Genomic DNA, 27,430 nt, shown 5'->3' with positions numbered 1-27,430 from the left:
GAACGATGTTTGTCTTTGTTATATAAAGGTAAAGTATAACAGTATAACATTTGATGAAAAAAAGTTATGAGGCTAACCCAGAGAAGAGCATGCTTAACATTATTATCCCCATGTTAACCAGTTATTTGTAACAAATTATTGCCATCATTCATAGGCAGAAGTGATTTTATATTGAACTTGAAAATTAGTCATTTCATTTATAACGCAGGAATTAGGTTGGATTTTTGCTGACATAGTTTCAAATCACTAAACAACATTTTTGAATAGTCTTTTTGGTCACAAATCATAATAAAGTTCCAATAATTGATATAAACTATACAACTAGGTCACTAGGCAAAAGGCTTGAAACATTACATTTTTGCATTTTCCTCGTGTTTTAAGCCCTATTGCACTCCTCGTGATAACCTTTAGAGCAGTTTTTATGATATATAAAAGGTCACTAAGTCTAAAACAGAGATTTTAAAAAGGTCATTGAACTTCATGTCAAGTCAAAAGCGAAGTAACTTGCCATGTCAGGGCTAGAATAGCATGTCGTTTGTTCATTTATATGATGAAAAGCACATGGAAAACTCATGCCCCATGTGTACCAGCCAGGTATTGTCATCATTCATAGAAGAGAAAATGGGTCATTTAATTCATAACACAGGAATAAGGTTATATAATGCAAACGAGGTTCAGTTTTCCGAATTTTTATCAAACCACTACTAAACAATTTTGAATTTCCTTTATTTTTCACAAGTAAAATATATTTGTATTATATTATAATACTACGTCACTAGGCAAAAGGCTGGAAAAAATACATATTCACATCATCCTCGTGTCTTGACCCTTTAAATGAGTTCCTCACCTTTACTTAGAGAATGTATATCCTTATTGTATGAAAATAGGTCACTCAACCTAATACAGGGATACTGGGACTTAAATCCTTATTGTATGAAATTAGGTCACTCAACCTAATACAGAGATACTGGGACTTAAGTCCTTATTGTATGAAAATAGGTCACTCAATCTAATACAGAGATACTGGGACTTAAGTCCTTATTTAATGAAACTAGGTCACTCAATCTAATACAGATATACTGGGACTTAAATCCTTATTGTATAAAACTAGGTCATTCAATCTAATACAGAGATACTGGGACTTAAGTCCTTATTGTATGAAATTAGGTCACTCAACCTAATACAGAGATACTGGGACTTAAGTCCTTATTGTATGAAAATAGGTCACTCAATCTAATACAGAGATACTGGGACTTAAATCCTTATTTAATGAAACTAGGTCACTCAATCTAATACAGATATATTGGGACTTTAAACCTTATTCTATGAAAATGGGTCACTCAATCTATTACAGAGATACAGGGACTTAAAACCTTATTGTATGAAAATAGGTCACTCAATCTATTACAGAGATACAGGGACTTTAAACCTTATTGTATGAAAATAGGTCACTCAATCTAATACAGAGATACAGGGACTTTAAACCTTATTGTATGAAAATAGGTCACTAAATCTAATACAGATATATTGGGACTTTAAACCTTATTCTATGAAAATGGGTCACTCAATTTATTACAGAGATACAGGGACTTAAAACCTTATTGTATGAAAATAGGTCACTCAATCTATTACAGAGATACAGGGACGTTAAACCTTATTGTATGAAAATAGGTCACACAATCTAATACAGAGATACAGGGACTTTAAACCTTATTGTATGAAAATAGGTCACTCAATCTATTACAGAGATACAGGGACTTTAAACCTTACTATATGAAAATAGGTCACTCAATCTAATACAGAGATACAGGGACTTTAAACCTTATTGTATGAAAATAGGTCACTCAATCTATTACAGAGATACAGGGACTTTAAACCTTATTGTATGAAAATAGGTCACTCAATCTATTACAGAGATACAGGGACTTTAAACCTTATTGTATGAAAATAGGTCACTCAATCTATTACAGAGATACAGGGACTTTAAACCTTATTGTATGAAAATAGGTCACTCAATCTAATACAGAGATACAGGGACTTTAAACATTATTGTATGAAAATAGGTCACTCAATCTAATACAGAGATACAGGGACTTTAAACCTTATTGTATGAAAATAGGTCACTCAATCTAATACAGAGATACAGGGACTTTAAACCTTATTGTATGAAAATAGGTCACTCAATCTAATACAGAGATACAGGGACTTTAAACCTTATTGTATGAAAATGGGTCACTCAATCTATTACAGAGATACAGGGACTTTAAACCTTATTGTATGAAAATAGGTCACTCAATCTATTACAGAGATACAGGGACTTTAAACCTTATTGTATGAAAATAGGTCACTCAATCTATTACAGAGATACAGGGACTTTAAACCTTATTGTATGAAAATAGGTCACTCAATCTATTACAGAGATACAGGGACTTTAAACCTTATTGTATGAAAATAGGTCACTCAATCTATTACAGAGATACAGGGACTTTAAACCTTATTGTATGAAAATAGGTCACTCAACCTAATACAGATATATTGGGACTTTAAACCTTATTGCATGAAAATAGGTCACTCAATCTAATACAGTGATACAGGGACTTTAAACCATTATTGTATGAAAATAGGTCACTCAATCTAATACAGAGATACAGGGACTTTAATCCGTATTGTATGAAAATAGGTCACTCAATCTAATACAGAGATACAGGGACTTTAAACCTTATTGTATGAAAATAGGTCACTCAACCTAATACAGATATATTGGGACTTTAAACCTTATTGCATGAAAATAGGTCACTCAATCTAATACAGAGATACAGGGACTTAAAACATTATTGTATGAAAATAGGTCACTCAATCTAATACAGAGATACAGGGACTTTAAACCATTATTGTATGAAAATAGGTCACTCAATCTATTACAGAGATACAGGGACTTTAAACCTTATTGTATGAAAATAGGTCACTCAATCTAATACAGAGATACAGGGACTTTAAACCTTATTGTATGAAAATAGGTCACTCAACCTAATACAGAGATACAGGGACTTTAAACCTTATTGTATGAAAATAGGTCACTCAATCTAATACAGAGATACAGGGACTTTAAACCATTATTGTATGAAAATAGGTCACTCAATCTATTACAGAGATACAGGGACTTTAAACCTTATTGTATGAAAATAGGTCACTCAATCTAATACAGAAATACTGGGACTTTAATCCTTATTGTATGAAAATAGGTCAATCAATCTAATACAGAGATACTGGGACTTTAAACCTTATTGTATGAAAATAGGTCACTCAATCTAATACAGAGATACTGGGACTTTAAACCTTATTGTATGAAAATAGGTCACTCAATCTAATACAGAGATACAGGGACTTTAAACCTTATTGTATGAAAATAGGTCACTCAATCTAATACAGAGATACAGGGACTTTAAACCTTATTGTATGAAAATAGGTCACTCAATCTAATACAGATATATTGGGACTTTAAACCATTATTGTATGAAAATAGGTCACTCAATCTAATACAGAGATACTGGGACTTTAAACCATTATTGTATGAAAATAGGTCACTCAATCTAATACAGTGATACAGGGACTTTAAACCATTATTGTATGAAAATAGGTCACTCAATCTAATACAGTGATACAGGGACTTTAAACCATTATTGTATGAAAATAGGTCACTCAATCTAATACAGAGATACTGGGACTTTAAACCATTATTGTATGAAAATAGGTCACTCAATCTAATACAGTGATATAGGGACTTTAAACCATTATTGTATGAAAATAGGTCACTCAATCTAATACAGAGATACAGGGACTTTAATCCGTATTGTATGAAAATAGGTCACTCAATCTAATACAGAGATACAGGGACTTAAAACCTTATTGTATGAAAATAGGTCACTCAATCTAATACAGAGATACAGGGACTTTAAACCATTATTGTATGAAAATAGGTCACTCAACCTAATACAGAGATACTGGGACTTTAAACCATTATTGTATGAAAATAGGTCACTCAATCTAATACAGAGATACAGGGACTTTAATCCTTATTGTATGAAAATAGGTCACTCAATCTAATACAGAGATACAGGGACTTAAATCCTTATTGTATGAAGCTAGGTCACGCAATCTAATACAGAGATACTGGGACTTTAATCCTTATTGTATAAAAATAGGTCACTCAACCTAATACAGATATACAGGGACTTTAAACTTTATTGTTTGAAAATAAATCACTCAATCTTATACAGAGGTACTAGGACTTTAATCCTTAGTGTATGAAAATAGGTCACTAAATCTTATTCAGAGGTACTTCGACTTTAATCACGAATAGTTGTCCTCAGCCAAGCGTGACGATTCGTTACAGATAAAAAAATAAACAATTTGAAAATCTAGCGCCCTTGATTGACTGCAAAATGTAGGGCAAACACTATCCCTGTTTAGATGCGCAAGGAAAGTGCAGTAGACTTTGAACGAGTACAAACAAACAAAACACCACAAACAGATCATATACACGATTCAAAACAAATAGCATACTATTTCTTTTTTTTATTGCAAAGCAAAAAAAAATATCATGGGGGCGACACATTTTAGAATTCAGCAATACATTTACAGATAATTTTTACATGTATTGTTTGAACATGGCAAGCATTAACTATGTATGCAATCTATCATTAACAATATTCGTTATTTATTATTCTCAGCATCCCGATTTCTACAATACTCATTGCTTATCCGGAAGAGCCATTACTCTTCATTTTGAAGGATTTAATATTGCACCATGAGTATCACCTAGGGGCAGGGCTATATTTTCTCCACATAATTTCAGACTCATTTAATCTGATATTGGGGCTGTTATGTGGGGGAAATATCGCCCTTTTACAAAGATTTTTCATGTAATAGATTTTAATTGAACTCTTGTTGTTAAGTATTCGTCTACTTTGGTAACACAAAAAGTAGCATGATGATAAAACGTTAAAGGCAATCAAAATATTTAGATCAATGTTTACATATATAATGAAAGGTAGTGCATTGTAATTTCTAACAATGAAATGAAAAATAAACGGAACCCAACTATAAGAGAGAAGAAAATGCATAATTCATGTCCACTCCTTACAAATTATTTTTCGGTATTTGAATGCTAAAATAAATAACTATAAAGCATGATTCATAAATCATGAAATGAAAAGACGATGAATTAAACTGTTTTTGTGTATTTGTCTCATTTTATTATTTTTGTTTGTTTTTTTTAAATGCAAACTTAAAAGGCATCAAAATACATTAACGGGTATTAAGGCGCAGATCAAATCGTATCAAAGCTTTGAAGAACCGCTTCATTTTTCCATGACTTTTAAACACATAACTCGTACAATATAAGTTTGTATGGCACTTTAAACATGTTATTCTTAATTTACATATTTTAAATAATTAAAACACAAAATATAATGTTTGAGAGATGAGATGTTTTAACATACCGAATAAGTAAGGGGATTTTGAATTATTAACTCATTAGCATACATATAACATCAGTAGCTAGACATCTCCTGAAATGCTACCATAAAGTCACAAAATAATTGTAGTGTTAGTTTTCGTTTTGTTTTCTTTTATTTGCTAAGAAGTAATGATACTAACTATGTCCACAACAAAAGCGTATTTACAATTATCAAAACGTATTTTTAGGTATACACGATTGACGATTTTTTAAAGCTTTGTTTGGTAAATTATTTATCCTTATATCAGTTTGATATTTGTTATTCATTCGTGATTGACAATAACTTTGCAAGCAATTACACTTTGTTATTTTGAACTTTGTTCCGTCTTAAAGAATAACGCAACATGCAACTTCGTCAGCACTTTCCGACGAGCGGTTCTTTATAAGCGGGGAAGATTCCTTCGACGGTTTTGATGCCGACGTCGTCGGGATCTGAAATTGGTAAATATTTTAAAATCAAATTGAGATATTTGGAAAATCATTGAAAAGGCCTAATATTCATAAATAAATAAAAATACATAAGTTGCATAAGTAAAGAACTCCTGCTCTGGTTTCATATGACCTGTAAAACTTTTAGTGATTTTAACCTAAAAATGTAAAACATAAAATATTCAGATAAATCAGATTTTTGGTAAAGTTGAACCTTACCAAAAATCTAGCACAAGAAATGAGTTACTGCATTTTAAAAATCAAAGTCAGAAAATTTCGAATTATTTAAAAGAAAAATAACTTCAATTTGATCGAAAAGTTTTGAGTACGAAAAACATGCCAAGAAAAGTATCCAAATAAAAAGTTGAAAAGAATCATGCAGTCTACATGCATATTTTGTATTACCCTCATATCGTTCAAAACAACCAAAATCCTGCTCTGAACATGCTGTCTAGTTGAAAAAATGTTCAAGTTTCCGAAAGTATCTCAAAAGAAATTCTCAACACAGCGATTCGGTTCACTGACCAACACTATGTAGAGTTACAAGGGACTGTACTCCTGTCATATGACACCACCATTCGGAACTCCTCGGCCATTTTTTTTCAAAAACAACCTCGGATGTATGCCGGTACATCAGTTGAAGTAGTGATGTGTTGATCTAAGTTTAAATTGATTGCCAATGAAGTGTATTATTGCAAAGATAATTAAGATTTCCAAAAGTAAAGACATAAAGTTTAACTGCTAAATAAAACTACTACGCGTGTTGAAGTCCGTTGCAAGTAGATCGCATAGTGATTTAATTTAGCAGTCAGTTAAACAAATCTTAATTATCTTTGCAATAATTCACTTCACTGGCAATCAATTTAAACAAATATCAACACATACGAGCTAAAAACGGCCGAGGAGTCCTGAATGATGACACCAAAGCAGGAGAGCATTCCCATCAAATACTAGTATATAGGTTTTTAATTGGTTGATGTAAACAATTTAAAATCATGCATTTAAACAATATAATTCTAAAACGGCTCTTCTGTTATTTTCGTGTGTACCAATGCAATGGACTATATTTTCATTACAATTAAATACTCAAAGAAATAGGTCAGGTTTTGAAGAACTATATTTTTATGCCAATAACTAAAATAACCATACGAAACAAAACCCTTTAAATCGAAGGGACATGCCAGTTAGACGAGAACATGTACAGAAATGTGTTCCTGCAGACCTGAATAAAGTTGACGTTGTCGAAATTCGTCTGGAATCCGCTCTGAAAACTTTTCAGCGAAAATTTGTCATTTTCTTCCTCCTTCAGAGTCTGTTCGTAAAGCGGATTGCACGTGATATTCAAGTCCCGACGGGCGCTGGCATCAAACAGCACCTCGTCCTCCTTGTCGTCGTCGATCAGCAAGTCCATGGGGATCTGTATGGGTCCATCGCTCTCCAGAACCGTCGGATATAAAACTGGAAAAGTAATTATACATAGCATAATGTGCTGGTTACACTGTTAAAATCCAACTGTACTAGAAACGTGGTTAAAATACATGCAGACGTGGATAACACTACAAATATACGGCAAACGTGGTTTAAATACATGGAAACATGGATAACACTACAATTATACTGGAAACGTGGTTAAATACATGGAAACGTGGATAACACTTCAATTATACGGGAAACGTGGTTTAAATACATGGAAACGTGGATAAAACTACAATTGTACTGAAAACGTGGTTAAAATACATGGAACCCTGGATAACACTACAATTGTACTGTAAACGTGGTTAAAATTCATGGAAACGTAAAAAGAAATACTACAATTGTACTTGAAATGTAGTTAAAATACATGAAAGCGTGGATAAAACTTAAATTGTACTGAAACGTGGTTAAAATACATGGAAACGTGGATACAACTACAATTGTAAGGCAAACGTGGTTAAAAATCGTGGCAATGTGGATAACACTACAATTGTTTTGTAAACGTGGTTAAAATAAATTTGTACTGGAGTTGAAGTGAGATACAATTGTACCGAAAACGTGATCAAAAATATAATAGAACTGCAAACGGGTTGTAAAAGTACATACAATAGATTAGTTATTTTAGTTAAAACTGAGCTATAATGTCATAATATGCCATCTTCGAAGGTCATTTATGTATTATTTTGGTTAAAAAACAACATTATTCTACACACACAAAGTTGTAAAATATTTTAGTCACCATGCATCCATAATTGACATTATTATTCATGTATCGTATCTCAAAACCAGGGCTGGTATTAAATACTGATCTTAATTGGATTTATGAGAGATGTAGCTAATCGGATTACTTGTTATCAATAACTGACCAATATAATGAATGAAGTCCATGATGTATGACCGTAAGATTAACTTCAGTTGATTATTGAATTTCACGTACCCCAGGCCAATACTGAAAGCATTTTGACTAAATTAATCTTAACCAAGACCCTGATTGTTTCAGACGTTTTCAAATCAAAGCAAACCTCACCTTCTCGTATGGGTTAATTTTACAGCATAATCACAATAAATGCAACATTATAAAATATCCTTCACTTCACACGAAAACACATCTAAACCAGTCCAGTTGAAAACACTCAGAGCTTCGCAACTACGGAGCTTTGAATACATTTTATGCCGGAAAAACAAATAAATCGGTGGTGAACACCTATTAACCAGGCACCTGTTATCTTAAGCCTGATGTTTCTCATTGAGATTTCCCCAAGAAACTTTTGACAGATACACTCTGCATTATTCAAAGGTAACGATTTTTGCTTAAGAAATAATTACAAATTTTTGAATTAACGGTTAACGCATTCTTTCAAGTAATGTAATTTCGAGGGTTAGGGTAAATATTTTTTATTTTAAAAAACTCGCAGAGCAAGAAACAGATATTGTCAATGCATACCAAAGAGTATTACTTCAACAAGTACTTAAGCCATTATGATGCGACTAGAAGTTGAGTTCAATGTACCCTTAAACCCCCAGTCAACATCTGTTTCGTTAATTGTCCAATGCGGTATTAAAGGGGCTAAACACCAGATGATACAAAACCGAAAAATTCATTAATTTAACAAAGCAAGCCTAGAATAATGAGGCCGACACTAAATAAAAGAATACTTTGTCTGTGTATCAGCTGAGTTTGTATACCCGTTTAAAAACTTCCGCATAATGGTTTTCCAGTTTGTAGTGATTAAATTTAGTAAACAAAAGTCACGTGATGGGTACTTATAAATATTTTTTAAATTAAATTGAATGTACGTGGTAGACAAAGCCTGCAAATTTAATGAAAAAATACGCAAAAACTGCGAAATATAGATGTATCGTTAGCGAAGTGATACATCAGTAAAGAGAGATTCAATGCGATACCATTGCTATGTAAGTTTTTGACAATGTTCTTTCTTTTTTCCAATTCTATCATCTGGTGTCTAGTTCCTTTAACCAAAACATTTTTAGTAAAGATATTTCGATGTTTGTGCTGACTTTGTTGTTTTATTCTTGTTTAGCCAAAACCGTGTGCTTCTAAATAATGGGCCGATTTTTGGAAATTGTCAAAGTTTATAACTTAGTTAACTCATCGTTGTTAACTTTAAAATCTTTACTGCATTGTAAGTTTCAAGGATACATTTGTGATCTGCCGTACTTTTTACAAGATTTGAGAAAAATATTTCAGCTGTACTTGTTTAATATAAACATGTTAACATATCTTCAACTAGTTCACGTTTAAAAGTTAACAACAATGTTGTTAATCACGTTGTTAACTTTAACAAAGTTCTGAACAATCAACCCATTGTTTGGCTAATGGTCAAGTTGTTTAAAAATTATAATGGCCTAACCGGCATAATTACATTGTACATTTTGAAAGTTTTTTCTTCAATGAATGCTACTTTTAAACAATCCATTTACATCATCCGAGACTACCCCCCACTCCCTCAAACCCTGCTCTCTCCCTCGCCCTCTCAACCCTGGATTGCAATTATGAACATAATTGAGTTTAATTTGCATGGTAAAATCTTGTGAGATGAAGTAAACGACCATAGTGGACGCTTATGACCGATGACAAAGTCACAAATGACTTCACCGGTGATAGGGCTATTACAGATCGAAATGACCAATGTTTAAGTTTTTGAACGATGATGAAGTCAAAGGTGACGTAACTGGTGATCAACCTTTGACATAACTGTAAATGACCAACGTTTAAGTGTTTGAACGATGATGAGATCACAGATGACGTCACTGGTGATCAACCATTGACATATGTAAATGACCAACGTTTAAGTTTTTAAACGATGATGAGGTCACAGATGACGTCACTGGTGATCAACCTTTGACATATGTTAATGACCAACGTTTATGTTTTTGAACGATTATGAGGTCACAGATGACGCCAGTTGTGATCAACCTTTGGCATATGTATGTGTATGACCAACGGTTAAGTCACAGATGACGTCATAGATGACGTCACTGTCGATCAGCCTTTGGCAATTCCTACTATTATTGTCTGCAGTAAAAAGCAACCAACCAACTAAACAATTTTTGAATTGAAATTTGAGTTTATACTTACAAGAGCCTGCTGTTGTTTGCCTTTGTAAATCTTTGATGGCCGAAAGTTCGCCCTCACAGTTATTGAGTTCCAGTTGAGAAAGGTCAAAAATAATGTCGTCCTCTTCCTCCTCCTAAAACAATTATGTATCTTTCTTTTTATTTATTTCAACTATTCAAAGCGCTTATGAAACAAAAACGTTTTTTAAAAGCACAATCCGTGTTAAATATATTACTGAAATGGTGTCCGATTTTGACAATAATTTGTGCTTCACGATGTATGCATTTATTCTGCTGATAATTGTATATATATATGTATTAAATATATGAATTTTATAAATGAAATTGTTTTGAAATTCCAGAAACCTCGGATCTACTTATTGTTTTTGAATTTAAAATAGAAAACAGCTGTTACATCAATGGCATTTATAGTCGATGGCATATTTTGTAAACAAGTTTCACTGGGAGGTAAATATTTAAATAAAAATTGCCACTTGATGATAACAAAGGATTATTGGTGCAGTGTGTTTTAAAACCAAAAAAATATCGGACTATTTGAGCTACGAAATTAGATTTATCGATACTTTAAATCAATATATTCAAACGGAATACACAAAAGAAAAAAATAAGAAAAAAATAGTATATAGAGCATGAATTAAACACACAGCAATAAAATAAAATGATAAGGGTTATTGTTGATATTGTTTAAATCGTAAGTAGTATCAACCGGTAAATTGCAAAGTAGTCTATCTAAAATAGCATATATTAGATTAGTTGTGAATCAAGAGGCCCATGAGGGCCTACGCTATACTGGCATGTATTTCTGGTGTGTTTTTATCCCAAGAATTAACATACTCAGTGTGTGTATATCATGTGAAAAACGGCGTCATACATGCTACATGGCAAGGTAATACATTGCTACGAATGAACACTTTAAACAAAGATAACTTCACTATTTTTCACTATTTCAAATGAAACATAGCGCAGTTTACGTCGCTTACGTAGCCCCGCTTTCGGTCTTCACCAGAGTTTGATTGAGAGTTAAGTTTCTTAAAACACTTCGACAAACCTTTCCTCAATACGATCGTATGACGGAGCGCTGTCAAAACATTATTTTGGAAACAGGTTTGTCGAAGTGTTTGATAAAAAATAATCACCTAGTGAAACTCTGTTAATAAAACGAAGGCGGGGCCCCTTAAGCGGCATAGACTGCCTTTGTTGCATTTAAAATGGTGTATTAAAAGAAAAGTTATTTTTGTTTTAAGTCTTCATTTTAAGCATAATGTTGCCTTCCGACGTAGCATATATAACGTAATTTATCACGTGGTTTAAACACACTGATACTGATAACATGCAATTTTATAATCAGTGAACCATATGTTTCACAAAGGGCAAAGGGATATAATCAAAACAATAATACACAGCTCTCTGTATAAGTTATCTCCCTCTTACTTTTATACTCATACAATTGAAAAGGCTACACCATTTCAAGGGCTGTTATACAGTCATGCATGGGCGGATCTGGCTGAATTAGGAAAGGATTTCTGAGCGTTCATGGAAATCTAACCACTGTATACAATCATAACTGAGGAAGGTATCGCGTTTACATACAATAGCTTATAGGGGACGCAAGGACAGACAAACATACGACAGACACAACGCCATAGCATTGGCTCTTCAGTCCTTTTAAAAATAACACTCTTTTCTAAAAGCACGGGAAAAACTGTATTCATTTCTAAAAGCAAGGGAGAAAACTGTACTCTTTTTCAAAAGCAAGGGAGAAAACTGAACTCTTCCATATACAAGGGAGAAAACTGTACTCTTCCAAATGCAAGGGAGAAAACTGTACTCTTTTTCAAAAGCAAGGGAGAAAACTGAACTCTTCCAGATGCAAGGGAGAAAACTGTTCTCTTTTTCAAAAGCAAGGGAGAAAACTGTACTCTTTTTCAAACGCAAGGGAGGAAAACAACTTCACTTTGTCACAACATGTTTTCTCTCTAAGTCGTTCAAGGAAGTGAATAAGAAAAAATATTTCTTCAACCACTTAATAGGTGTTGTCTTTGTATTTCTTAAAGCTGCACTCTCACAGATGGAACGTTTTGACAACTTATTTATTTTTTGTCTTGGAACGAGCCATTTTTTTGCGAAAATCCATGGAAACTAGTTATATAAGACTGCTGACAAAAATTTGTTCGCAGATGTTTATATAAAAGTTCAAATATTGATGTTTTATGCATTTTTCTTAAACGGTTTAAGCCATAAAACATTAATTTTCGAACGGATATATGAAAATCTACGATCTGATTTTTTGTAAGCAATCCTATATCATTGATTTGCAGATAAATACGCAAAAATTTGCTCTTTCCAAGACAAAAAATAAAAAAGTTGCAAAAATGGCATATCTGTGAGAGTGCAGCTTTAACAGGCTATTTTGATCATTTCAAGGGCAATACTCCCGTAATGAATGGACGGATATGACTGGTTAAACAATGGGACCCAGCTCTCATGAATAACTAACCACTTTATAAGTTTGATTAAGATAAATAAAACTTCAGACATTATCGCGTTCTCAAGCAGTTGTTTACGGACGAGCAGACATACGGACGACCGCACCACGCCATGGCATAAGGCCATAAACTAATCCATCCTTTGGCCATTAGAGCTAAAAATTAACATGAAAGTGTGTTAAAGTGTCTATGAAAAAATGACCGATTCTATTTTCGGAATCATCATCTCGACATACCAATTTGAGAAATCGATCTGGCCCTGAAAGTTGTCCAATGTCATCTTCACCTTTCCGAGCCACATCCCCTTCTTGACTTGGGGCCACACCCGACTCCGTTTCCATGGATACCATTTCGGCGTCCCTAGCAACAGGGTCGTCGGTTTTGAGGCCGGAAACTTCTGCTTGGGCAAGCTCTTCAGAGAGTGGGAGATATCCATCGCCGATTTCTGAAAGATTTAGTTGATAAAAAGGCAACATGTTATAGAGTAATCATTTATGTAGGACTAAATTCATTTGCTAATATTAAATAACCAAGCTCTCTCCATTTCATATAATTATTTTATGGCAAAAAGCAACTAATTAAACAATATCAAATAATGAAATAGTCCGATTTTTGAAAATGAGTTTGTTGAAGTATTTCAAATCATGCTTAAAAATTATCAAATCAAAATCTAGCGGACTTCGGCGAACTTTTTAAAAAACAACATGTTCAAAATTATTACCGATAATATCTTGTTTCTCTTCATTTAGATCGATTTCCTCAAACTGTTCTTCGAATTCATCAAGAATAGCCCGCTCTTCCTTTTCCAGTGACGTCACATTATCGTTGACATCATCAACGTTGCAATTTTCGACATAAGACACGTTTTGGACGCTTTCTGCTTGACTGATCTAAATCGAGTACGTATTAATTAATTATTTATTAAGAATTTAAATAGTTTAAGTCAGACATTTATCAGAAGTGGCCTTCGTACCGTAGTTTGGTACTAGTTTTGGTGTCAAATGTGTTCGGGCTCACAAGAAGTGTCTAATAGAAAAGTTGTAATAAAATAGAAAATAGTGGGAGAAAAAAGTTATTTGCTTAAAGCTGCACGCTCACAGTTTTACCGTTTTTCCAACTATTTTTTGTCTTCGAATATGAAAAAGTTTGCGTAAATATTTGCTAACCAGTGGCAAAAGACTGCTGACAAAAGTTCGCAGATTTTCATATTTCCGTTCCAAATTTAATGTTTTGGCTTCAACTGTTACTAACGGTTTAAGATAAGTGCATAAAACATCAATTTTGGGACGGAAGTATGAAAAGCTGCGAACTGATCTTTTGTCGATAGTCGTTTACCACTGGTTTGCAGATATTTACGCAAAAAAATTGCTCGTTCCAAGACAAAAAAGTTGTCAAAACGTTCAATCTGTGAGAGTACAGCTTAAAAAAGTAGCAATATAAGGAATTTTGTATAACATTTTAAAGCTGCACCCTCATAGATTGACCGTTTTGATAACGTATTTTTCGTGTTTGACTTGGAATGAGCCAATTTCTGCGTAATTGTCTGGAGACCGGGATACAAGATTACTAACAAACTAACAAACGATCTCCTAATTGATGTTTTATGACTAACACTTTATGAAAGTGTTTGGCAGTTGTTCAAACAATTGAAATCTGTTTTATTGTGAATTATGTTATGATTGAATTGAAGACATGGATACCAAAATCAGCTGATTCTGGTACAACAGAAACATAACGAACGAACGAAAGTTTATTCAATGAAAGGCCTCCAGCCTAAAACCATAAAAACATGAATATAATCAAAACTGTCAATCTGTGAGAGTGCAGCTTTAAAAGCCTAGTTTAAGCCCCACGCCCCCCCCCCCCCAAAAAAAAACCCAACAACAAAAAACAACAACAACAAAACTTGTATATGTACACATCCAGTAACCTGCTGTGCAGTTTTCGATGTTTTATTATAAAAAATGGACCCTAAATGGCACTGAGCCAATAAACAAATACACAGGAAATTGGCCCCTACTGTGACAACAGTGCAATTAACAGGAGATGCACAGCAGGGGATTATCATGCCAGGCATTCCTTAAACTATGCCTTTAAGATCATTATTCAACTATGTTCAATCCCTCAAACATGTTTTAATAGTGTCTACTTCACCAAATAACAGACTCAAGAGTTTGAAAAGTAATATCACTATCAGGCCATCTCGGGGCTGCAATATTTCGATTGACTTATTTGGCTGTTTAAAAGAAAACTGCAATCGAATTTGACTTACCGCGTTTGGGCATGTCAGTAGCGCCGCTCATTTCTTTAAGGATATTACAAGTGACCAGGTTTTTGTCCGAAATTGAAATTTTTGTCAGGATTTGATTTTAAATGACTTAAATCTATCATTTCAGACCAATCACTGGGTCAAATTCCTGTTGCTCAATCCGGTCCTTTGTTGAAAACTTTTAATTTTGAAAGTAAACAACCAATCAATTCCAAGTACCGTATCAGAGCAGGAGATTAACCCTTCGTCTGTTTCCGATTCATCTGCAGCAGCAACGTCATCTGTGCTGACGTCATCAGATGCATCGTCGTCAATGATGTCATCATGGTCGTTGTCATTCACTTGACCATTTGCAGTGGTGACGTCATAGGAAGTGTCGTCAATGACGTCATCGAACATACCAGAATCGCGACTGTGCGTTCGTGATAGCTCACCTTTCTTTATTCTGTCGACTATAAAATAAACTGTTTTAGATTTTAGGATATGTTTTTTGTCATTATCAAACTATGTTAGAAAATTGAGGGGGTACGGCTCATTAAAAGCATCAGAATTTCTAGCATGGTTAAAATTTTTGGATCTACTTATCTGAGGTGAGAGAAACTTATATTCTAGCACACCGGATAGGCATTTCCGGTTATTTAAGCACATGCCAGATGAGTCACGCGCTGTGACGTAATATTTTTTATTTCTTTAAATATACTTTATGTTAGAATAACTATAAGATTTCAATAGATTAAGTTCCATGAAGTTAACATTAACTTGACACGTAATAGCTCAAAATAACACTTAAAAGACGTGATATTGAAAGAATTTCTTGACGTATGCAGTGAATAAAAATTACTGCGCGCCATGACGTCAGTAAACATCATCGCATGCGCTGCTACGTGAAATGCACTATTTAAAAATGCGTTTTTATTGTATTTTCTACATAATATTCTCACAAAAAAGTAATTTAAAATATGCTAGGAAAAATATCAAGCATGTGTGTCCGGTCCGGATGGAGAAATCCTTATCGAACATTAAATTAAAGCGACTGTACCCCAGATTGGCACCAAAAAAAGTTTTTTTTCCGTAACGAATCTCAGGACATTTATCTAATAGAATGTGTTACGCTTTGATATCATAATTGTAAAAAAGTACCAAAATGTAAAAAATTAAAATGTGTCGGAGACCGGGTTCGAACTTGTGTCGCCAAAATTGCAATCCAGCGTCGTATCCACTGAGCTACGACGGCTTACTCTAATTGGGTGACATAATTAAGCTATACTCCTACCTTGGTAATATCACGTGGTAACACCGACGAGCCAATCACGCATAATGAATGAATTCTACCTGGTAGACATACCCAGTAATCTTTTTTAATGGAAAAATACGAAATAACTGCAAAACTTAAATAAATTGTAAACTATGTGGTACTTCAGTAAGTAAGTTTCAATGCATTGTACACATCGATGCCAAGTTTATGTCAGTTTTCGACAATTTTCTTTTTTTTCTCTATTTTATCATACGGAGTACAGCCTCTTTAACTTTTTTTTAATCCTTCAATCTAAGAATGCTGAATTAAATAATTAAACTTCTGACCAATCGGGTTGTCAATGGAGTCGTTGTCTGATGGCATGTCCACTTCACAACCACTGTCCAGCCTGGCCTTGACCGCTGACTGGATGGAAAGAAGAGTTGTTAGTCTTGAATAAGTAGTTGGCCTAAATTTTTAGATGGCCGTCTATCTGATAGAAATTTATAAAATTGTATTTTAGGAGTAACATATGAACACTTTTTCTCGTAATCAATCATTATTAAACAAGGAGCGTAACAATTTTTTACCAAGTTTTCACTGCTGTTGTACAGCGAATCCTTGTCCGATTCCTTGTCGCCATGTTTCCGGCCGGAAGTGACGTCATAAACGAACACAGGATCTTCAAGATCTACACATGTCACGAGAGGGTACTTTCGCTTTGGGGCAACATCTGCAATATACCGCGTGACGAAAAAAAGGTTTCATATAATAATTATGTAAATAATTCTTAATGTGCTGTAAAAGTGATAGTTTTACAATTATGGCAACTCGAAAATGAGTTTACAACTCTCTTTTTAAATTAAAAAAACAAACAACGTCATATTTAAATAAAAACGTATTGTCGATTTATATTTAAGAATAAATAAGTCTTATGGGGTCCTAATAAATGTTTTGAAACCAAAAAGCAATAAACTGAATTAGGAAATAAACAAAAACAAATAGAGCGAACAGCAAACTCCAACGTGATCTTAAAAAAATAATCTCCATTATCTATGATATGGAGATCCAAAAAATCCGCAAAAAAAAATCATGCATAGATTCAGTGTGGTTTTTCTGGATTAAATTCTCTACGGACGCACATTTTAACACCATTGGCTCGAACTCGAAGGGACCAGCGAAAATACCTCGAGCCTCGGGAAATTCGAGCCAAGCGGGGAATGCTAACATTATGTAATATGACTGCTGACAAAAATTGGATCGCAGATTTTTATATTTAAGTTCAAACATTAATGTTTTGTGCATAGTTCTTAAACCGTTAGCAACGGTTTAAGCCATAAACATTGATTTTCGATCGGAAATATGCAAATTTGCGATCTGATTTTTTTGTCAGCAGTCTTATGTCATTGGTGTGCAGATATTTACTCAAACATTTGCTCTTTCCAAGAAAAAAATATAAAACGGTAAAAACGGTAAATCTGTGAGAGTGCAGCTTTAATATCCAGTTCGAGCAAACGGGGAAATCGAGCCAAGCGAGTTCGAGCCAAAGGGGTTTGCCTGTAGTTCGTTACGAACTCAAACCGGTGAAAAAATATATACGGAACTAAATGGGCTTTCTTAAGTTGTATACAGTTAAACAATCGTAAAATTTGGATAGGGTGGGAATTCACAAAGAAGAGTCTGTATTGTTCAAAATTAATTCATTGCAAGTATGTTTCCTTTAAATTTTATTTCAGACTAGATCTTATTCCTTCGGGCCATTCATACTCATATTTCTTCTTAATAAGAATAACATGGGTTCAGTATTATTGCAAGGGGGCTTGTGCAAGTCTGGAAAGTTTGTGAAGCGCGCGTAACTGCGTTTGTGACCCAGACATGAATTACATACTTGAACAAAAACAATGCATTTTAGTGAAACTGCGTGGTATTTAATTGCATTCTGAACTCCTCGGCCATTTTTATCGAAAAGAACGTTTCGATAAAATAGCCGAGGAGCTCCAATCTATCATCGTACTGTCGTATTTTCATCATCGTACTATCGCGTTTTCATCATCGTACTAGCGCGTTTTCATCATCGTACTATCGCGTTTTCATCATCGTACTATCGCGTTTTCATCATCGTACTGTCGTGTAAAGTACGATGATGAAAACACGACAGTACGATGGTGAAAACACGACAGTACGATGATGAAACGCGACAGTATGATGATGAAAACGCGATAGTACGTTGGTGAAAACGCGATCGTACGATGATAAAAACACGACAGTACGATGATAGAAACGCGATAGTACGATAGTAGGATGGTGAAAACGCGATAGTACGATGATGAAAACACGACAGTAAGATGATGAAAACACGACAGTAAGATGATGAAAACACGACAGTAAGATGATGAAAACGCGATAGTACGATGATGAAAACACGACAGTAAGATGATGAAAACGCGATAGTACGATAGTACGATGATGAAAACGCGAAATCACGATATAACGACGGTGGAAACGCGATAGTACGATTGTGAAAACACGATAGTTTATCGCATTATCATCATCGTACTGTCGTATTATCGCGTTTTCAATATCGCACTGTCGCGTTTTCATCATCGTACTGTCGCGTTTTCACCATCGTAGTTTCGTGATTTCGCGTTTTCATCATCGTACTATCGAGTATCGCGTTTCAGATCAACACATTCATAGGCGATGGCCCTAACGGCATTCTGTAATTTTCTGAGTTGTCTGGTGCTTAAACATATGTTTTGCCACAAACTTATTGTCTTTAGCGCGCAGAAATCGAAGAACATTTCTACCTCTTAAACTATTGCATCATTCGATTGTAACCATGCCGTCCCCAGGTCCGGGAGCTTTGACTTTCGGTCCAGCCAATCCCGGGTAACATTCCCGCCTTGTGGCGACAAACTGCTGGTAAAATCGCTGTCAAATACCCCCACACCCCGGGGACATCCTAGGATATAGTCTATTAAGCCAATTTCCCGCTATTTCAGCGCGAAAACAAAACCACCGCATTTCCCAGGCACTACGGAGCCACCTGGAAGGTTAAAACAATGCCGAACCCCCGCTATTCCCGGTATACCCTGGCCCTAGAGGGGGGGGGGGGGCGTGGCTCTATAGCTGACTAGTGCATGGCTGTTCTGTCTTTTGACAATCTTTTGAAGTCTAAAATACATGGTTATTGGTACTCGGCATCCAATGGCTTTTGAAGGAATACTTGGAATTTGAGAACATGGTACGCGGTACCGGTACGCAGAAGCTAAAACTTAGGCATTGTTCGGTACGCATACCCATAATATCTATGAATATCTTAGCTCCCAGCCTCGCGAACTGGACTCACCTTTGATGTACTCGAAGTCGGGCATAAAGGATGTTACCACGAATTGAGGGTCAGTCTTATAGTCGGCTGTGACCTTCGACTTCTTTTTTCCCTGGCCTGAAATAAAATTAAAAACACATAACATGTTTTATCTTTAACACGAATAACAAACCATGCCAAACACAAATAAACGAAAAAAAATAATTTCATGTACAGGCGAACATAGTTGGCTCGAACTCGCTTGGCTCGATTTCCTCGTTGGCTCGAACTGGATGTAAAGGACGGATTTCTTTCGACTGAAGGAAATCATTCCCGCTTGGCTCGAACTCCCCGAGGGTCGAGGTATTTTTGCCGGTCCCTTTGAGTTCGAGCCAACGGGGTTTAATTGGTCAATGATTCTTGATCTAACTGGATATGTGTGGCCCCAGTTTTTCGAAAATGCTTAACTTAATCAAATGACTTATATTTCAACCGCCTACGGCTTATTAGCTAATGTTTTAACTATATAAAAAAAATTCCCATCATGTATTATATTGATATATTTCTTTTACAAAAAATGGAAGAAAACTTGCTTTCGATCAAGAAATGTACCATAAAGGCATACAAACAGTAAAGTAAATATGTCTTTCGCCTTCGGGAACGAACGGGGCCGGTCCCAGCCATCAACTCGTTCGGAAAAAATATCGGTTGATCCAAAAAGTGTTGTTGTTTTGTTTTTATCTTAATTTTAATGCATTTTCATGTTTAAATCATTTGACTTTAATCAAAACAAACAAAGAACATTTGATTAAGGTACATATAAAAATATGGGTGCTATTTTGGCGCTATTTTAACTGTGTATTTTGTGGCCACGTAGCTAAAAATTACAATTTATTTTTACAATAAAGCTTAATTTTGTTTTAGATGTACCGAAATCATATGCATTTTGTGGTTTTAATAATTTCAGTCAAATTAGTTCAACATAAAATCATTAAAATAAAGAAATATAATGTTTGCATCTACCAATGGTGTGTGCCTTTAAGTAATTACTCATTTGTGTAACAGTTCATTTTTTTGCATATTTATTTGCCTTGTAACGGAGATTAACGCACACAATTTTGTTTAAAGATTCACTCTGACCCCCAAATAAGATTTACCACAATTAATAATATTGGTTTAATATTTCATAAAGGATGAATAAATGTCGAAAACAATGGTTCTTATGAAGGATACCGAGTTTAATTTGAAAGAACATCAGCATATAACAAGATATTTCTACCTTATGAGACTAAAGTAGACACAGTAAATCTTTTAGCATTCACCAATCGTTTAATATTTTTGCGCTTTCTGCTATTACATACACGGTTACAATCTTGTTATCAGTAATTAATATTTTCCATCAACGCATTATTTAGTAAGTAGTTAAAGGTTTATCACTCAAAATGTATGTTTGTTATACATGTGTATGTATTGATTTTGAATAAGAGTGTGACTTTAAGTAAAAAAATACAAATTGAAAAAAATACAAATACATGTATACCGAGGATTTAAATGGTGTACTCAAATGAGTAAGAACTTGAGAATTTTCAAAACAATGTCGGTTTGGTACAGCTTATTGGTGACACTAAAGAAAACGAATACAAAAGGTAAAAGAATTAAGATAAGCTAACAATGTCTTACAAAAACAAGAGTACAGGGAAGGTATTTAACATTCAACTCAAGTAAATGTTACTGGCTTATTCACTCAATTAGGCTGGTATAAATAACCAGTAATCCGATTAGCTACATCGTTCTTAGATCCAATTAAGGCCAATATTGAATAACAACCCAAATCAAAAGGAAGGTATCTTTGTTGAGAAGCGGGCGGCATGGGGTTGGGTAGACTCTTAAAGGGCCAACAGGACTATAAAAAAACCAGGTGGCGCTTGGGCAAGCTTTTGTATAATGTTATGCATGTTTCACATCAGGGACACTTTTCCAAATTTATGCAATGCCTACAAAAAGTTAAGACATAAAACATTGCACGCATGTAGATTGAGGGTTACACAAATAAAAAATCTTGCCCAAGCGCCACCTGAAGGTTTATATAGTCCTGTTGCCCCTTTAACACTAGCATGAAAGATAAGAGATTGTTAGAATCCCTCAGTATGGGGAAGTCCCGACCCTAGGGATATTTTCGGATGGCGGTCTTATATGATTAAAAAACCCGCTGACATACTCCGTATTTAATCACTTTAATGATTTCCCATGAAAGATAAAACATAGATTCTTAAAAAGAGCCCAACCATTTCTAGGTTTCCGCTTCTTCCGGTTCCGCCGCCTTCCTCCCACGAAGACGGCCGGAGCGCCGGCGTCAGCGTGTGACGTTGTGTTCGTTACTGCATGTTGAAGAATCAACTTCAGGCTCTCTCGCATGCTGTATCCGACGGGTCTGGAGGCGAGGTGATTAGAATAGCTGCATACTTGACCTGAAATATACGGATATGACGTCATCGAAAATATGTAAAATCTGACGTCACTGCAACAAAAACTTTAAAATAGCAGACGTTATATGTAAGGTATAGCGGCATCGAAAATACGATAACTCTGACGTCACGACGTCATATACTTAGACTTGATAATACGCCTTAGGCTGTAAGATTATGGCCATATCTGCGTTAATTAAAATAGCTCCGAAATTGACCTCATCACGTTATTTATTTTTAACTAGAATTACGTCCGATGGTCATGGTATTTGAGGGTGTTGGCTAAAAATTAAGAGCGCAATCATGACGTCATGAAACGTAACAATTATGACGCCGGAAGAAAGGAAAATAAAAATAATGTCACTTGAGATGCTCATAGCAATAACGACATAAACGGCCTAAAATAAACGTTCTTATAGTCATGACGTGATCATATTGAAATGAAAAACCGTCTCCGTGGCCTTGTGGTTAAGGCGTCCGCCTACGGAGCGGGGGGTCGTGGGTTCGATCCCCGGCCGCGTCATACCGAAAGACGTTAAAAGCTGGTAAAAGTAGCTCCCTTGCCTGGCTCTCGGCATTTAAAGGGTAGTGCTTGGAAAAGTGGTCAACCCAGGAAAGTTGTATCCCGTGTATCGGTGCTTTACACCGAGCACGTTAAAGAACCAAGAGGTCTCTTCGCAAAGAGCTAGGGTATCGCACCCGGATCTCTTGTATCTCACTCTGTTTCTTCAGGTCTTCCAATGTCTAGATTTGACTGCGAATTGCTGTAACTTCTATCTCATGTCACTTATGGCATTTAAACACAATTTAAGTCGTGATGGCGTCACGGCGGGGTCAAGCCATAATGCAGCCAATAGGCGCGGGCAGACCTTGATAAACTCCAATAAACAAACATATTGAAATGAATGATGCCGTAACAACTTCAAAGCCGTTGCGAGTAAGTGCATCCTCGACACCCCAGCATATCATAATCGATATGATACCCTGAGCAAATTGGCTAGGGAAACTTCGTAAATATTGAATATGCATTAGCATTTTCCGACCAATGAAATAGCCGATCACCAAAAGCAAAGAACCTCCTTTGTGAACAGTTTCGGCATAAAAACAATATCCTGTCTAAAGCGATTTGTAAGCCGTGATCTCATTGGATTTTTTCGAACCGAGATTACATCTGTAACTTTTCGGCCGTTTCCGCACCCCATGAGGTGTGTCTCATGCGACCAATCAAGCGGCTGGATTGTACCTTATTAATCATTTATGAGTACGATATTTTACAGCTGATTTGGCCAGGGTTTCGTATAGGTTATGATACGCTGGGGTGCCGAGGATTGTGTAACTGGTGGTATCTTTTAATTGATTCCATATTTATACAATATATACATTTTCGCAAATCTTGAATAACAACATAAAACAGGTGGATCCAGGACTTAACGTTGGTTGGTAGGGTCGGAGGAGGGGGGAGGGCAAACTTTGGGTCGTGCGTCCACTTCCCCAGTTCTCTGTCGTGGAAGTACAAACTAGATTTTGAAGATGGACAGGGTGTTTGGTAGTCATCCAAGACACTTTAGCTAACAAACAGTGCATTTTGGTGCAATGTATGCATATTTTTCTAGTATATTAATATAAAAATTCACTTGGTCAATTAAGGGGGTGCCCTTTTCAACCCCCTCCCCCAAATACCAACACCCTATTTACCCCACACGCACTCATGTATATTATAATGCATTAAGCTAAGGCCACAATTACATACATTGTTCCCGATCCTCGAGTAAAACTCAATAAGATTCGTCAGACAATCCTTACTAACATCAAACAGTTTGCATGAAGAAATGGCGCTGACGCCGACGGCATATAACTCTAGTTTACCATGAACCGCACATAAATTCAATGAAAAATGTTTATACGGCGTATACCACGTGTTCCAACTCGCTCAGTTAGTGAAATGTCTATTATTCCATACAACATATTATACGTGACGCATATTCTAATCAGAAATAATAATGCCAGGGCCGTTCCTACATAAAAGCGCATTCACCATCAATTTCAATAATGTATGCACAAGTATTTAGGCTCTCATTGTGTGCTAAATAAAAACACAGCTATACCGATAAGCCATGTGGCTGTTAGGTATTACGAGCAACCAGGTAACACGAGTTCGATAGCATCTGTCATTGAACACATGCTGCTTAAACGCGTGTAGGAATAAGCATTTTTTTGTGAATGAATCACAGTCACATGGAGTAATTGTTGATTATACCCCCCCCCCCCCCCAACATGAACGATTACAAAGAGATATATTTTAGTAGTCTAGATATTGATAGTCAAACAAACACACATACACCGAGCATGCTTCAATTGCGGTTCCGGGAGAGGGGTGGGGGCGGTTCAGGGGGGGGGGGGGGCTTGGGGGGGGGGTTATTGTGTTAGTGAACATTTCATGTCAGTATGGTAAAAAATAAGGATAAATAGCATATAAACGCACCATTTAGACTAAAAAATAGCCATAATTGACATGTTGAGTATAATGTAGCTATATGCTTGTCGTCTGTTGATATTTAGAATAAAATGTATACATGTCTTCTGCGGACATTTAGAGTATAATACAGCTTTACATGTCGTATGTGGACATTGGGAGTATAATGCGGCTATTCAAGACGTCTGCGCACATTTAGAGTATAATACAGCTATTCAAGTCGTCTGCGGACATTTAGAGTATAATACAGCTTAACATGTCGTCTGTGGACATTGGGAGTATAATGCGGCTATTCAAGATGTCTGCGCACATTTAGAGTATAATACAGCTATTCAAGTCGTCTGCGGACATTTAGAGTATAATACAGCTTAACATGTCGTCTGTGGACATTGGGAGTATAATACAGCTTAACATGTCGTCTGTGGACATTGGGAGTATAATACAGCTTTACATGTCGTCTGCGGACATTTAGAGTATAATGTAGTCATGTATGTTGTCTGCGATAGAGTATTACGTATGTAAATTGCAGCTATTTCTGTCGTCTGCGGCTATTTAGAGCATGTCGTCTGCGGGTATTTAGAGTTTGTCGTCTGCGGGCATTTTGAGTGTAATGTAGAAATGGATGTCGTCTGTGGACATGTGTAATGCATCTAACTAAAAATACATGCTTAGCTCCACCATCCATGTGTAAGAAATGTCAGAACTAAACTCAAAGATATATTTTACTACAGCATCGCAAGAAACATCGCAGGAATCAGCATTCCTAACTGAAGGGTCTTTATCAACAAGCAATATAATGTACGCATTAACAACACGAAGTTTCAGACAAGTGATGAAACATAGCTTCCTTCGGGCCAAATTATTCATCAAATTTCATGCCACGTGACTCCTGGATCCTAACAAACTTTTACGTCATGTTCCTTAAAAAAATATTGTTTCGAGGAAAACAACGAAAAAAATAGGGAAAAAATATTTGGCACCATGTTAACTCATGATAAAAATTACGTCATTTTTATAAGAATAAAGGTCATATAACTGTAGTCTCCTCTAAAATCGTCATAAAAACAAAATATTTTAATACAAACGAGTATTACAAATATTATATCTTAACAAAATGTCTATGACTCACCTTTTTTAGAGCGACTATTTATTCTATTCCGCAGTTCTGTATAACAAGTATTATACCTTTCGGCGAGAACGCCTTGAATGAGAAAAATCTTCATGCTCAAGGAAAGCACGTGGATTTCGGCATGAGAAGTGCATTGCTATGGAAACATATTTTTGTAATTGGCACGTGGGGTAAATTGGTACCAACCCAGGAAATAATGTTTGGGTTATTGTTTTAGCGTAATCAATCATCCCTTTGATCAATTTATATAGATCTTTGATAAATGTGTAATAAATGGTTCAATGTGTAACGATGGTTGGTAACGTGAATCGACTTTTTGTGGAGAATATTACAATATTTCAATACTTATTATTTTTTAATATTTTTTGTTTATCAATTTTTTTTTATTTTTTATTTATTTTTTTTTTTTTTGGGGGGGGGGCGGTTCACTTGGTAACATAAGTAGAATTGGTAACAACCCAGGAAATAATGTTTGGGCAACTGTTTTAGCATAACTAATCATATCTTTGATAAATTTATATCGATCTTTGGTCAATCTGTCATCAATGGTTACATGTGTAACGAGGTTTGGTAACGTGAATCGACTTTTATTGAGAATGTTTATTTAGTTTTTCTTACTTATTTTTTTCTCCTTTATTATTTTTTTTTTTTTTTTTTGGGGGGGGGGGATTTTTACCACTTGGTAATAAAAGTAGAGAAAGTGCTTAAATCTTTTATACCCGTCAAAAATACTAATGTGTTAGAAATACGAATATGTGTTCGACCTGTTGACACACAAATGATCGTTCAACCTTTTTCCAATTAACACTAACTTTAAAGATCTGTCAATTTTCGCCTAAATCGGTCATCTTTTGACCGATCGTCTATAAATTGATCGGTCGGTTCCGACTAAATGCCACTAAAATGATTGGGCAACGTTCGACCAGCTGACACATCAATTGATAGTCGACCAAATATCGATAACTTAGCAGTGATAGACATTACCATTGTCGACCAATTGATACTGAAATAATGTCAATTGTCGACTAGTTGAGAGTAGATCATCAGGCATTTTGTGACCAGTTGATTGTCAATTTTAGAACGGTTAACACGCAGCCAACTGTTTATTTTATGATAATTGCCATGTACATTTAATTGTAATACAACATGATATTATTACACAGTCTATTTTTAAACAGTTTGTGCAATAATATCATGTTTTATTACTACAAAATGTGTACATTTTGAATGTTTTGTTTAAAACATGTGCTAAAAATAAATTGTCTAAATGTTAGTATATCTATCAACGTTCGATCAGTTGGTACTCAAATGATCGGTCAATTTTTAACCAGTTGACACAACTAAGGTTCAATTTAAAGCTGCACTCGCACAGATTGAACGTTTTGACAACTTTTTTTATTGTTCGTCTTGGAACGAGCCATTTTTGCGAACATGCCTGGAAACCAGTTATATAACACTGCTGATAAAAAATTAGATCGCAGATTTTTATATTCTGTTAAAGGCCTATTTTAAGCCTTCTATAAGTGACCCCCAACCCTCAACCCCAAT

At 35.2% G+C, this 27,430-nt stretch overlaps 1 protein-coding gene across 1 annotated transcript; it reads right to left on the bottom strand.

Annotated features, from left to right (window-relative positions):
- Window positions 1–4,562: 4,562 nt before the first annotated feature.
- On the bottom strand, window positions 4,563–26,002 carry LOC128215817 (uncharacterized). Its single transcript, XM_052922425.1, has 11 exons — window positions 25,883–26,002; window positions 22,101–22,283; window positions 19,858–19,953; window positions 17,099–17,241; window positions 16,856–16,934; window positions 15,494–15,726; window positions 13,727–13,895; window positions 13,242–13,450; window positions 10,521–10,632; window positions 7,170–7,405; window positions 4,563–5,950 (listed from the first exon to the last, which is right to left on the bottom strand). The coding sequence occupies exons 1-11, from the start codon at window positions 25,974–25,976 to the stop codon at window positions 5,846–5,848; spliced, it is 1,659 nt and encodes a 552-aa protein (XP_052778385.1). The 5' UTR covers window positions 25,977–26,002; the 3' UTR covers window positions 4,563–5,845.
- Between the last annotated feature and the right edge of the window lie 1,428 nt (window positions 26,003–27,430).

The sequence above is a fragment of the Mya arenaria genome, chromosome 14, assembly GCF_026914265.1.
Source record: "Mya arenaria isolate MELC-2E11 chromosome 14, ASM2691426v1".
NCBI classification, from domain to species: Eukaryota; Metazoa; Mollusca; class Bivalvia; order Myida; family Myidae; genus Mya; species Mya arenaria.
This window is presented reverse-complemented; position numbering and strand designations above follow the sequence as displayed.

Bases quoted from the DNA above. Each gene is read 5' to 3' on its own strand.
- LOC128215817 (XM_052922425.1), bottom strand. From the start codon at position 25,976: ATGAAGATTTTTCTCATTCAAGGCGTTCTCGCCGAAAGGTATAATACT. The intron at 19,954-22,100 runs GTTGGGCTCTTT...ATTTTATTTCAG, and splicing joins GAAGCGGAAACCTAGAAATG to GCCAGGGAAAAAAGAAGTCG. The intron at 7,406-10,520 runs GTAAGTATAAAC...TTACTTTTCCAG, and splicing joins GCAAACAACAGCAGGCTCTT to TTTTATATCCGACGGTTCTG.